This window comes from Ursus americanus, chromosome 4 (assembly GCF_024610735.1).
Source record: "Ursus americanus isolate L20-20 chromosome 4, mUrsAme1.1.p, whole genome shotgun sequence".
In the NCBI taxonomy this organism is placed as follows: domain Eukaryota; kingdom Metazoa; phylum Chordata; class Mammalia; order Carnivora; family Ursidae; genus Ursus; species Ursus americanus.
The window spans coordinates 53,120,394-53,134,635 of record NC_142130.1 but is presented as its reverse complement, the minus strand read 5'-3'; the positions used below and the strand labels follow the sequence as shown (position 1 = coordinate 53,134,635).

At 36.8% G+C, this 14,242-nt stretch overlaps 1 protein-coding gene across 1 annotated transcript; it reads left to right on the top strand.

The window, feature by feature from the left end:
- Window positions 1–806: 806 nt before the first annotated feature.
- Window positions 807–11,087, top strand: LOC123784258 (putative protein ARB2BP). The gene is made up of 2 exons (XM_087861298.1): window positions 807–896; window positions 9,993–11,087. The coding sequence occupies exons 1-2, from the start codon at window positions 807–809 to the stop codon at window positions 11,085–11,087; spliced, it is 1,185 nt and encodes a 394-aa protein (XP_087717424.1).
- Window positions 11,088–14,242: the final 3,155 nt, after the last annotated feature.

Genomic DNA, 14,242 nt, shown 5'->3' with positions numbered 1-14,242 from the left:
GGAATTAGCCCAGTCCTCAATGAACTCAGTCTAGTATTTTTAGACTGATCTTCATTTTTAGGTCTTTCAAAGGGCCCATCAGTTTAGAAAATTGTCCTAGTTTGTCGGCCACGATGTACATATTTGAGTAATTTTTTTAAATGTGTAAGCTGTAATCACAGTAAGTTAAACAAAATTCCGCAGAGCGGTTTAATCAAAGGCAAAGTGGTATTGGAATGTTCCAAGCCAGAAGGGATCCTGGAGCTACACGAGTTTAACAGCCGATCCCTTCCCCCCATTTTACCAACGCCGGAAAAGGGACTTGCCCAACTCACCACTAGAGCCCACTCTCGTGCTTCTTGAGTCAAAGCCTCTTAATTACTGTGTGGTCTGTGCTGAGGTATAGGTAAGCCTCCAGGTGCAAAAGCCTACTTGGGTTCAGGGAAGTGTTTTACAGAGAAGGAATGGTTGAAAAGCAGGAATATTTCAGGGCGTGATGAGATTGACATTCACTACAATGGTTTCATTTAGAGACCCTACTCTATTTCTGTTTAACAAATCAAAACACTGCTTTACAGAAAAATATCGCAATTTTAAGTTTCCTTACAAATCAACTTTTTAAAAAAGATTTTTCTTACTTTTTAAGTAATCTCTATAGCCAACCTGGGGCTGGAATTTACAACCCTGAGATCAAGAGTAGCATGCTCCACTGACTGAGCCAGCCAGGTGCCCCATAAATCAACTTTTTTAACTGAGCCGTTTAACTCCGGAATCAAACCAGCTTAATTCATTTGCCAATATTGTAGGAAACAAATTAACTGCAAAAGATGGAAATAGAGCTGAGACATGGGAACATAATAAAGGAAAGTGTAAGTAGGCCTTATCCTTTTCCACCCAAATTAGCAGCTTCCATAAAAGTAAGTGGTTTTAAAGTTTAGCAGTAAGAAGTTAACTATAAGAAATGATAAGTTAATCAAATTATTCAGCTTGCAAATATATTGTTTAAACATATACAATTTCTGCTAATGAAGACTTAGAAAGCCAGTTTGTTTCTTTGAATTGGAACTTGTTTCGAATAACATTTGAAGATAGATGAACTTGAAGCTCAAAAATTTCAAATTTGCTTTTTAACCAGTATTTTTATTGTTATAGTATTCATCTCCGACTTATAGTTAACTACACTGCAAACAACTAAAGGACTAAAAGTTCACTTTATACTTTTGAGCGAGTATTTAACAACTTCATTTTGTCTTTTATGAAAGACTGATTAAGTGATCTTTTATAGTTTTATTATGCTCTGGTGAAAGTTTCCTCATTTTAAAAATAAGAAAGACCCCCAAAAAATGATTGTCTTAGTATGTTTGGAGATAATGTCATTTCTCTTTTGTACATCAAGCTCACACTGTATAGAGCCTTTCAAATTAAAATTATTTGAGATTAGAAATTCATCAGCCCAGTATTTTATAAGAACGAATGGACAGGTTTTATCTCAAAGGGTATGGTTCTTTATTAAGTGTTAAAAGTGCATATAAAGTTATTAAATTAGGTATTCATTGTATTTTTGTTCTAAGCAGTGGGTATAGTAGGTATCATTTTAATAGTTTCAAAACAAAGTGGCAGTGTGAATTTGATTAACCCTTTATTTTACCCCTCGATTAACAATTTCTTTGAAGAGAACTTTTAAAAATTTGCAAAAGGCCATTTCTCATCACAAGTGAATTAACTTTAAGTACAATATGAATATAAAGAGGTCTATTTTTTTAAAGATTTTTTTATTTATTTATTTGAGAGAGACCAGACAAGTTAGGGGCGGGGTGGAGGAAAGGGAGAAGCAGACTTCCCACTGAGAAGGAAGCCCAACTTGGGGCTAGATCCCAACCTGAGCTGAAGACAGACACTTAACTCACTGAGCCATCTAGGCGCCCCTGCAAAGAGGTTTAGATGGGCACTCTGAACATCTTGACTGCTTGTTTTAAAAACTAAAATAAACATCTGGAACTTCTTACCATGGGCTACAGGAAAGCCTAGATTTTGCAAAGATATATGGAGCACTGTGTTATGTTGTTATTCACTTCATTTTCATTAGTAATTGATTATTTTCATTAAAATACTGAGAATTCTGTGAAGGAAGTTTTTATTCCACATATAAAGGAAGTAACCTGTGAATTATGAAAAGACATATATAGGTTGTTTAGTTTTAAAGATAACTTCCTTTTTAAGAGAATCAGCAATTGTAACTGTCCTGCAGTGAAATAGCCTGTTTCCAGAAGTTATGAAAACCTGCTTTAATTCTAGGTATTCAAGCAGCAGATGGATAATCTTTTGTCCAAAAAGCTATAGAAGGAATCTATGCACAAACCTTTAACTGAAGATCCCTAAATTGTCCTTTGGCCCTGGGGCTGAACCCAAGGTATCTTGTATGTATACCACTAATTTCTTTGAAGTGTTCTATCTTAAAATGTGGTATTTACTCAGCATTTCTGTGCCTTAATACATTTGGTTAGTTTCAAGAGAAAAATTTCATTTTATGTTACTATTTAGTAAAATTGAGGCTTTAGATACTCTCTTCTTTAGCCCTTAACTTTTGGTACCCACTTACCTTTGAAAAATCCAAATCAAGAAACATAGGATCTAGGGTTGGACAAAGTCAGTAAATCCAAAAATCTAGTTTTCAAAACTACTTGGGAGCATCTTTTCTTACACTTCCTCCAGGTCCTACCTCAAACCTTTTAAATAAGAATCTCCTAGAAGTGGAGCCTAATAATCTGTATTTTTTTAATTTATTGCCTTTTTATTAATTATATGTTGGTCACCATACAGTACATCATTAGCTTTTGATGTAGTGTTCCACGATTCATTGTTTGCATATAACACCCAGTGCTCCATGCAATACATGCCCTCCTTAATACCCTTCACCGGGCTAGCCCATCCCCCTACCCAATAATCTGTATGTTTAAAATTTTTCCCAGGAAGACATATCAAGTATTTTTTAACTACAATACTAAACTACTAAGCTATAATTTCCAGGGCTATACACTTAGGAGATAAACCCATAAAGAAATGCAAAGCAGTGATTTCTATAAAAGTCCAGAGTGGTTACTTTCGGAGAGAGCTATAAGCGTTTGAAGGAACTTTAGGGTTGGCTGGCATTGCCCCTGGTGGTTAGAGGATGTTTTTCTTTATAATTGTTCACTAAACTTTTTTTTTTTTTTAACTTTCGTGGAAAATTCTGTTGCATACTCAAGTTTAGGAAACCCAGGATTTGGTGACATCTGATTTTTTTTTCTTTCTGTCTCTAATATTCTGTTTTTTATATGTTTTTTCCTCAGGTAGGTTAAATTCAGCTGTTTTAGTCTTTTCTGGGGAGAGATAGGTAGGGAGAAGGAATACTAAGAGGAAGAGATTTAGTTTGCTTTTTTTGAAACTTTTACAGAATGTCATTTCATTAGCTCTATTATTTTCTACTATTTTCTATAATTTACTAAATGGAGTTGTATACAGGCATAATTTTTTTTTAAGATTTTATTGATTTATTTGACAGAAAGAGACAGCCAGCGAGAGAGGGAACACAAGCAGGAGGAGTAGGAGAGGAAGAAGCAGGCTCCCAGGCATAATTTTAGTAAAAAACTTCATAATTCCATTCTGTGTTGAGAAAATAATAATGTTGCTTTTGTACCAAAATAGTCATTCTTTTCCTAAAATATTTTAAAGGATTCTTTGTTTTGTTTTTCTAAATAAACAAATAAATAAAATGGCATTCATTGCAAAAAAAAAGTATTTAGATACTTTTAGCATCCTTTATTCTTTGTTTCCTAATGGGATAGGAATACAAAAGGAACTCTTAAGTATACCAAAGGACTATAATTACTGTAATAAGGTATTACTGTGTAATCAGGGGTTAAGCCCTAACTTCTCAGATTTAAACTTATATTTTCTTTTCTCTCTCTCTATCTCTCTGGTGCTGAAACCCAGGAACAAAGTAAAATTATATTTTCATAAAAGCTTACTATTCACCTATGAAGAATGTAAAATATTATTAAGTATAGCCACCTTATGATCCTAAAAAGGAAAGGAGTTCCTTAAAATCAAGCTAATTAAAATTATTTGCACCTGTGGTTCTGTTTCCCCACCTACCCTCTTGTCAAGTTCATAGAAAGTAGAATGGTTTGCTAGGGGCTGGGGCAAAGGGGAAATGAGAAATTATCCCTCAATGGTTATCAAGTTGGAGTTTTGCAAGATGAAAAATGTTCTGTGGGTGGGTAGCAGTAATGGTTGCACAACAATGTGAATGTACTTAATGCCACTGAACTATACAACTAAAAATGGTTACAATGGTAAATTTTAGTATATTATACCACAATTTTTAAATAAAAACAATAGCCATCCCTAGAACAAAAAATAACAGCTGTGACGGGCGCCTGGGTAGCGCAGTCGTTAAGCGTCTGCCTTCGGCTCAGGGCGTGATCCCGGCATTGGGGGATCGAGTCCCACATCGAGTCCCACATCGGGCTCCTCGGCTGGGAGCCTGCTTCTTCCTCTCCCTCTCCCCTGCTGTGTTCCCTCTCTTGCTGGCTGTCTCTCTGTCACATAAATAAATAAAATCTTTAAAAAAAAAAAAAAATAACAGCTGTGTCAACCACCTAATCCAAGTTACTAGAAAGACCTAATTTAAAATTCTCAGTAATGATTATATACCATTCTTTATTATTCCATTCAATGTAAAATGACTAGGCTATGTGATATAAGACACTAAATGTCTAACAAATGCCTTCACTAAATTTTTGGTGGATAAATGAAATAAAAAGTTAAATATTACGCATTTATAAGATCACCGGTAAAAATGAATCTTCTCTCAGGCTCCTAGAGCTGCCTGAATTACTTTTAGCATGTCATTTTACCTTTGAAAGCCTCACTTCTCTATTAAATAAACATATTAACTAAGAATATCAATAATGTGCTTTGCAGCTCTAACAATCTTATTTCTAAAACTAAACTATCTTATTCCAATCCATTCTTTCAAAAACTAAAAAGTTTGATTTCTCTCCTTTATTTTAATGGATCATCTTGATTTGTAAAAGAGAAAACATATAGATGCATAGGATATTCTCTAAAAATGATTATTAAATTGACATTTATTAACTTTAAAATTATACAAGAAGCCTCTATAATTTTTAAAAAGCTTCGTATGCATCTTTCTCCTGTATATACAACTAGAGGAATTTTGTTCTTTAATTCCTTATGCCCTTAGCAAAAAAATCATAAAATCCTAACAACAATATTTAAATGCCTAGAATTCAGGCATTATTTTAAGAACTAGAGATAGAATCGTGTACAAAACAGTCTTTGTCCCTCTCCATGGAACTTCTATTCTAATGCAAGAAGGAGGCGTGGTGGGGGGGGAGACAGAAAATAAGTATATGTCAGCTGGTAGGTAGTAAGTGCTTAAGAGAGAGAGGCAGCAGAGAGAAGAAAAGAAAGAATGAAAGAAAAAAGAGAGAGAGGGAGGGAAAGAGAGAGAGAAAAAGAAGAATCATAGAGGAATGAGGAAGACTTGGAAAGGATTGCCCTTTCAGATGGAATGCTCAGATCTCTGATCAGATAACAAGCGGGCAGAAACTTGAAGGAAATAAAGCCCTATAGATATCTAGGGAAGTGTTAGAAGCTGTAGGCATAGCAAGGGAGAATGCCCATAAACAGGAGCTTGCTTCACAGGTTGGAGGCAAAAAGTCAGGTGTGGCTAGAGTGAAGTAAGCAAGAACGTGGTGGGAAATGCACCTGAGAAAGACCTAAAAGCCAGATCATGCAGCTAGATAAGAAAGAAAATGGAAGGAAATGACATTGAAGAGCTAAGGGTCATGTGGCACCTTGTAGGTGGTGATAGGGACCTAGGCTTTTTTCTTTTTTTTTTCTTAAGATTTTACTTATTTGTCAGAGAGAGAAAGAGCACACAAGCAGGGGGAGCTGCAGGCAGAGGGAGAAGCAGGCTCCCCACTGAACAAGGAGCTCAACGTGGGGCTCGATCTGGGGCTTGATCCCAGGAACCTGGAATCATGACATGGGCTGAACGCAGATGCTTAACCGGCTGAGCCACCCAGGCATCCCGGGACCTAGGCTTTTATTCTGAGAGGGGAAACCATGGAGAATTTTGAACAGGGATGTGAGATCCAATTTAGAGGTTTTGAAAAGATCATTCTAGCTGCTATGTGGAAAACAGACTGCAGGGTGTTAAGAGCTTATGTCAAGAGATTGCATAGGAGACTTGATAATGAAGGCGAGAGTTGTTGGTGACTTGGACTAGGGTGGAAGCGGTGGAGGGATGATAAGTGATTCCATGACAGATATATTTCAAATAACAGATCCTGAAGATTTACTGATTGATTGGATTGAGTGTAAAAGAGAAGAAAAGTTTGCAACATGAGTAACTAAAAGAATAAAGTTGACATTTATTTAGGTAGTAAAGAGAGAGAGTAGATTGAAGGAGGGGTTTTGGACATGTTAAGCTTGAGATGGCTATTTGACATTTAAGTAAATATATTGAGTAGACAGTTGGATATGAATTCAGGGGAGAGTTACAGGTTGGAGTATGTTAACCAAGGAAAATGTGCTAAAATAAATTCTAAAGAATTGTCTAACTTTTCGCCCTGCAAGATACTGTCTACTTTGCTCCTGGTCACTCCATCTCCACCTGTCCTTTATATATCTCTGTGCCATTTGGTTTTTCTAGTTTGCAAACTCTCATTCTTCACCCCTGAGAATGGTGTCTTAAACAACTAAGTACACACTTAACAAAGTGGAAAGGAATAATTAAATGTTGTACTATATGCTATTAGAAAATACCGATTTTGTTTATTTTACTCTCTGATTAAAAGAAAATTTAAATCACTAGCTAACAAGATTCTTTGTTTAGTTCATTGAGTTTTAAATATACTGTATCTTTCTCTTTATTTCAGTACAGAAAAAGGCAGTTTTCAGCCCAGCGCCTGAATAAATGGGGTATTTTTTAAAGTTTATTTATTTAAGTAATCTTTACTCCCAACATGGGGCTTGAACTCACAACCCTGAGATCAAGAGTTGCATGCTCTTCCAACTGAGTCATCCAGGCGCCCCTAAGCACTATTTTAGATCTAAGAGACTACTGCTTTTCTGTACAAACCTGGTCATCCACGCCAAATTATAAGATAGACCTTCCTTTTTAGAGAGTAATTGGGCAATCAACATCTGGTAAAGTGGAAGATGCTGATATAACCTAGAAATTCCACTTTCAAGTATATTGCCTAGGAAAATTCTTGATATGTGTACAAAAATATAGCTATAAAAATGTCCATCGCAACTTTGTTTATAATAGTGGAAAATTAAAGTAACCTAAGTGTTCTTCAACAAGAAAATAGGTAAACTATGGCATATTCAAACAATGGAACACCATAAACAGACAAAATGAATGGCCTAGAACTACGCTTATTAATATGGATAAATAACAATGTTAAAGTGAATAAAGAAGGCTGGAAATATATATATATATATATGTATATATATATATATATACATATATATATATATGGTTTTTTATTTCACATCTCAAAAAGGAATATCATCCTGTCTAATTTCACAGAAACTTTCATGTGTGAGACACTGTGTAGGATGGTTTTTACCTATATTAATTTCTCACAACAGCCTTGTGAAACAAATAATGTTATTTTGCATTTATTTATTCAAAAAATGTTATTGTAGGGGCGCCTGGGTGGCACAGCGGTTAAGCGTCTGCCTTCGGCTCAGGGCGTGATCCCGGCGTTATGGGATCGAGCCCCACATCAGGCTCCTCTGCTATGAGCCTGCTTCTTCCTCTCCCACTCCCCCTGCTTGTGTTCCCTCTCTCGCTGGCTGTCTCTATCTCTGTCGAATAAATAAATAAAATCTTTAAAAAAAAATGTTATTGTAATATGCACCAGAGGGCATTTTAAGTATCGAAGATATAGTAGTTAAATGAAATTTCTGTTCTGCTAGAGCTTTTCCTGATGAGGGAAGACATATAATTTAAAAATATGCAAGCAAGGGGTGCCTGGGTGGCTCAGTCAGTTTAGTGTCAGTTCAGGCTTTGTGCTGGGCCTGGAGCCTGCTTAAGATTCTCTCTCTCTCTCTCTTCCCTTCCCCCCCCCAAAATAAATAAAATAAAATAAAATGGTTTTAAAATTTTTAAAATAAAAATATGCAAGCAATTATGTATTAAGTGGTGATGTAGTCTACAAAGAAAAATAGAGCAGAGTAGCAGGATAGAGAGTAATAAGGACCATTGTTTTAGATAGCATAAATAAACTAAAACTCAGAAATTGAAGAAACTCATTGAAGGTAAGCAACCTGCGGAAAGTCACTCAATGTCAAAATTTGGAGCTAGGATTTAAACCTAAATCAATCTAATCCCAGAGGCTTCTCCTTTTAAAGGATGGTTAGGTCTATCTATCATTTACACTTGGGAAAAAGACATTAATTATATAATAGCACATGAGATCAGCCACACCAGAAGAAAAAAAGAGTTTTTAGTGGAACAGGAAGGAATAGAGAACAGTCTAGATAGCTTGGGTACCTTGGACAACCAAACACTTTCATAAAGTGCCAGTTACATATAGGAATCAGAGAATAAGGGCACCTGGGGAGCTCAGTTGGTTAAACGACTGCCTTTGGCTCAGTTAATGATCCTGGAGTCCTGGGATCGAGTCCCCCATCGGGTTCCCCCTGTTCAGCAGGGAGCCTGCTTCTCCCTTTCCCTCTGCCTGCTGCTCCCCCTCCTTCTGCTCTCTCTCTCTCTCTGTTAAGTAAATAAAATATTAAAAAAAAAAAAGGAATCAGAGAATAACATTCAGAAAGTGAGAAAAAAGTTAAAATAAATCAAGCAAGCACCATCTTAATTTTGCCTTAAGCCTTGATAGCATCTTGAGTGGCACTAAAAATCACTTTCAGTGCTAGTTATTTGAAGTGGGTTATGGATTCCCACTGTCCGTATTAAGAAATTAAGCAGAAAACGTACTCATGTGTTTGTTAAGAACATGAATTTTAGAGTCAGCCTCAGTACCCAATCATTTATTTAATAATAATTTAATTAATAATCTTCAGGGCAAACCACTTAACTTTTCAAGGTCTTTTCTTTTCCCTTTAGGTTCTGTCCACAATAACTGTCTAAATTAACTTTTTAGTCAGCAGCTTTTTTTCTTCTCAGACATCTGAATATCCTCTATTATAAATTGATCATAACCTGTACTGTTTCACGTTTCACCCCCATTGCCATCCCCTGCCATTCATTTAACAGCAAACTGTATTAAATGCTTACTGTAGAAATAAACTAAGACCAACCAGGTGAGAAAAGCAAAACCTATTTATTCTGTGCTCACTGTAGCAATGGAGTCAGCCATCATCACTTGCATTCTGGCAAAGACTCAAAAGCTGGCAGAAAAATGGGAAAGCTTTATAGTGGAAAATGGGGAAGACTGTTAGGATGTCCTGAGGCTATCGACCTGGGGAAGCTGCAGGTGGGCTAACTAGAAGCAGAATATCTAGTGTGATTGGTTAAGGATGCATATTTGGTTTTCTCTGGTGGGTCTTAAGCTGGAAGTGGGGATAAAAATTAGGAAAGCTCTCAGTTGTTAGTTAAGTCCTGGCCATTTGGGGACAGGTGTGACAGAGGTTATTGTTTAGCTTGCTGGATTGTCACTAGAGGTAGTGGTCTGACTGCCTGCAACTCTGACTTCTAGGGCTGTTTTTTGAGGTTGGCTTCCTGGGCAAGATGCTATGGATCGTTGGTCAGTTCTGTCATTATATATGGTCTGGCCATTGTCCCTTACTTCACTGTGACTTACTACTTGGCATCATTCACAATTATTTTGAGTTAAAGTCTTTAGCATAAGTTAAAAGGGTAATGTCTTGGTGAAGTGCTTGATTTTAGCATGATTTCTCACAGGAAAAATTTAACAAGCTGAAAATTTTATTTTTTCTACTACTGACATATTATTGCTTTTTACTTTCAGTGGTTACCAGTGACTCCGGATCTGAGCTTCCAGAAATTTATTGAACAATCTGACTTACTAGAAGAACTTAAATATGACTTCAATGAAAAAGCTGAATTGAGACACACCGAGACACAAAGGCCTTTTGTCTTTAACTATTATAAAAATGTCCTTGAGAGGAATAGCGAGCGCTACCAGGCCCTTGGCCATTTGCTTGCACAATACATTTATGAGCTTTTGGAGAAAGTATGCAAATTACAAAAAGTGTATATCCCACCAGAGGCTGATAAGGAACCAAGAAGCTTCTTTTTCATGAGTGAGAGAGCATTAACAAGTCATCATTCTGTTCTTCTTGTCCTTCTTCAAGACCATGGGGTCTCTAGAGCTGGTCAGTGGAGTCAGCAAGCAATAATACATCATGGTCTCCAACATGGAAGTCAGATACCGTGTATTCAAATGGCATTGCAGGCACATTATGATGTAATTGTGCTAAACCCCAATGACAATTTTGTGGACCTAAAGAAGGAAAAGGAGTGGAAAGGCCTTTTAACACAAAATATTGGGTCCTCTACCCGAAAAATGGTTCAGGCAGAGAATTTTTTCTCTCTCCAGCAACCTCTCCAGTGCATCCCTAAAAGATGCAGCAACACCCCTGAAGAACACATGGCTTACATTTGGGATTACTTCATTTCAAAGGCTGAAGGCAAGGATGTTGCCTTCATTGTACATGGTTACGGGGGCTTGGTTTTTATGGACTTACTTGTTCGTAGAAAGCGGGAAGTGATGAACAAAGTACATGCTGTTGCACTTATTGACTCTGAACATCATGTAGGACACCAGCTGGGAAGGGATGTGCAGCTATTAGCCTGGATAAAGCACCACTGCCGTGAATGGGTGACAAGTCCTAAGCCTTTGGATAAACCTGCAGCTACTGTTTTAAAAAAGGAGTTTCCTATGGTTTCTGCTGGTACAGAAAAACACAACTTAGCCCCTTCCTCTAGCCTTCAGTCAATTTTCAAATACTTCAAAAAAGCTTTGAAAGCCAAAACAACAATTAATTTCTCTCGAGTGCCAATAGTAACGAGAAGCTCCACAAAAAGAAAGCAGAGTGCTTGAGTTGCTTTTTTTCATCTAAGATTTTTTTTTTTTTTGGTCTTACTGAAATGTAAGATGTAGATGTTAGAAGAAAAAGAATACTTCCTGGTATTATGTTATGAAAAGAATATACACAGTGTTATATTCTGGCTTGAGGTTTGATTTGTTACTTTGAAAAGTGAATATGTTCTCTTTCGTAAGGTACTGGTGAACAGTCTATACCATCATTAATATTTGACAGTATTATTCAAGTTAGAGGATCTTTTGAAAAGCTCTCTTATGATTTAATAGAATATAATTGATACAGATTAAATACTAAGTCAGTCTTTGATTTCTATGTTGTTAATGCTGTACTAAAACTGTAAGTGAACATAAAAATGATCATAAACTCCCTTTTTTCTGTTTGTGTTCTTTTGCTTTAATTTATTAGTCTTCTGTTTAAATGTATTGAAGGTGTTTGCTCACAGCTTCAGCTAATATTTGAGTGTCTACTATATACCAGTCAATTGTAGCTGTTGAGGACACCAGCAAACAACGCCAACATTGCCTTTATCCTTATCGAGTTCACAGGGAACAACAAATTGCAAGTGTGAAGAATGTTCAGAAATATAAGGTGCCATGGAACATCTAGTATGAGAGCTAACAGCCTTGGGGTATGCAAAAGTCTTGACATGATAGAAAGAAGTCCAGTTCAGTCAAAGCTAAAAAATTATGGGTGAGTAGTGTTAAAGAAAAAATTATTCATGACATTTGTTAAAGACATAAGGAAGACTTTATTCAGAAAGGATTATTGCAATGGGTTTTGCAATAAGGGAGAGAGATCAGGTTCAACTTCTGATTCAACAAGGACAATTGAGGAGGGGGAATGTTATAGCCAAAGTATGGGGTGAGGGTCAGTGAATGGAAAATTAACTAAGAGGAAACAGCAGGCATAAGAGAGAGTCTTAATAGACTGACTCAATGTGATTCTTACTGAAGTCAGGCCAGGATGATAACATATTGACAGTAGAGGATGAGGAATTTTATCAGATCTCAAGGATGATCAGATGCCAAAGATGGGAAATTTTCACTAACTGACAGAATTCTTGCTAAGACTGGACTAAGTGACAACGACAACAACAAGAGCAGCAACAACAACAACAACAACAACTGGAGTAAGTGGACCAAGGATGGAGTCCAACACTGGAGCCTAGTTGAGAAGAGGGCTCATAGGAGCCAGGCTCAGATTTGGTCAAGGAGAGAGGTTTTGTCAGTAGTTGGAAAGTTAAATTAGAGAAATAAGCAGAGGCAGCTTGCTCAAAGGCTGCAATGTCCATGGTTATGTTTTTCAACTTTATTCTCATCACAATGGAAAACATGTGAGAATATTCTCAGATTTACATATTATAAAGAATATCCTGATTGCAGTTCAGGGAATAGATTAGAGGAAGGACAAGCTTGGAGGCTGGGAGACCAAATTAATTTTGGAGAAATGCTTAACACTAATACTAATACTTAACTACTAATACTAATATAGTTAACACTAATACTTAAATACTAGTATTTAATTATATAATACTTACACTGTACACTAACACTTTTGTTTCTGTGAACAAAATTTTGTGATTGGAGGTCAGGAATAAGGAGGAGGAAATAATGAGGATTACTCCTAGGTTTTTGGCTTGAGCAACTAGATGTATAGAAATGCCATTTGCTGAAATAGGGACTACTAGTGAAAAATTTATTTTGGCTATTCCAGAAGTTCTAAAAAGAGAAAAAGGCGGAAGTTACAAATTATCTTTAGCTCTGCCCATAGATGAGTAAAAGAGGAACCCATCGTAGACATTGCATTTGAAAAAGTAACTCTGCCACAGGGTGCCACAGCCAGTTAAGTTTCCAACTCTTGATTTCGGCTAAGATCATGATCTTGGGGTCATGGAATTGAGCCTTGCGTGGGGTTCACATACTGGATGTGGAGCCTGCATGAGAGTCTCTCTCTCCCTCTCCCTCTGCCCCTCTCTCCCACCCATCCCTGCTTGTGTGTGCGAGTGCACACTCTCTCTCAAAAAAAAAAAAAAAAGAATTAACTCTGCTATATCTAATAGGACATGCAGATTTTTCTGATATAGCGATTTCTAGTGTCTTCCTAGTGTTCTTATTCACAGTGTTTTTTAACCCAGCATATACTATAATTCCTGTTGTGTACCAAATATTTGTGTCCCTCTGAAATTCATATGTTGCAATCCTAATCCTCTGTGTGATAGGAGGTGGGGCCTTTGAAAGATGATGAGGTCATGAGGGTGGAATCCTCGTGAATGGGATTAGTGCTCCTATCAAGGATATCCCAGAGAACTCCCTTCTACCCTGTGAGGACACAGTGAGAAGACAGCCATCTGTGAATCAGGAAGCAGCCCTTTACCAGACACTGAATCAGCTAGTGCCTTGCTCTTGGACTACCCAGCCTCCAGGAATGTGAGAAATAAACATGCGTTTAAGCCTCCCAGTCTGCGATACTCTGTTATAGCAGCCCAGCAGACTAAGACAAATCTTTATCATCAAAGACATATTTCAAATTTCTCTTCTTTCTGTACCACGTTTTAAGTGGCATAATGAGGAGGGGAAAACCCACTGAAATGTAAATCAGGATATGCAGGCTTTAAATGAAACTCAACCTTGAATAAACCAATTATTCTCTCCCAGCCTTTACTTACTAGTTTGTAAATGAAGTGAGCTTTGAAGTCTCTTTCAACATAGTCTATCTAGAATGCATTTAATGCACTTAATGTAAAAAGCACCAACAAAAGTTTTTAAGAAGTTGTCATAAAAGCTCTTCTGTCTTGCACTTAACTAACTGGAAGTTGATATTTCTCATAACTCCCAATTTGCTACTTAATCTGGTAGTCAAGTATATTATTATCTATAGCTACATAACAGATTACCCCCAAAACTTAGTGGCTTAAAGCAACAAACATTTATTATTTCACAGTTTCTGCTGTCCAGAAATTCAGGAGCAGTTTAGTTGGGTAATTTTGGCTCAGGATCTCTCAGGAGAGTACAGTCAAGATTGTCTGGAGTTGCAGGGATCTAAAGCTTGACCAGCTATTTGGTAAAAAGCCTTGATTCCTCACCATGTAGACCTCTTCCATAGGCTGCTTCTGCTAAAGGAAAAATTATTCTGGCACTTGTTAAAATAGTAA

Coding starts and splice junctions, on each gene's coding strand:
- LOC123784258 (XM_087861298.1), top strand. CDS start 807: ATGGAAATAGAGCTGAGACATGGGAACATAATAAAGGAAAGTGTAAGT. Junction 897..9,992: donor AATTAGCAGCTTCCATAAAA/GTAAGTGGTTTT, acceptor TTTTACTTTCAG/TGGTTACCAGTGACTCCGGA.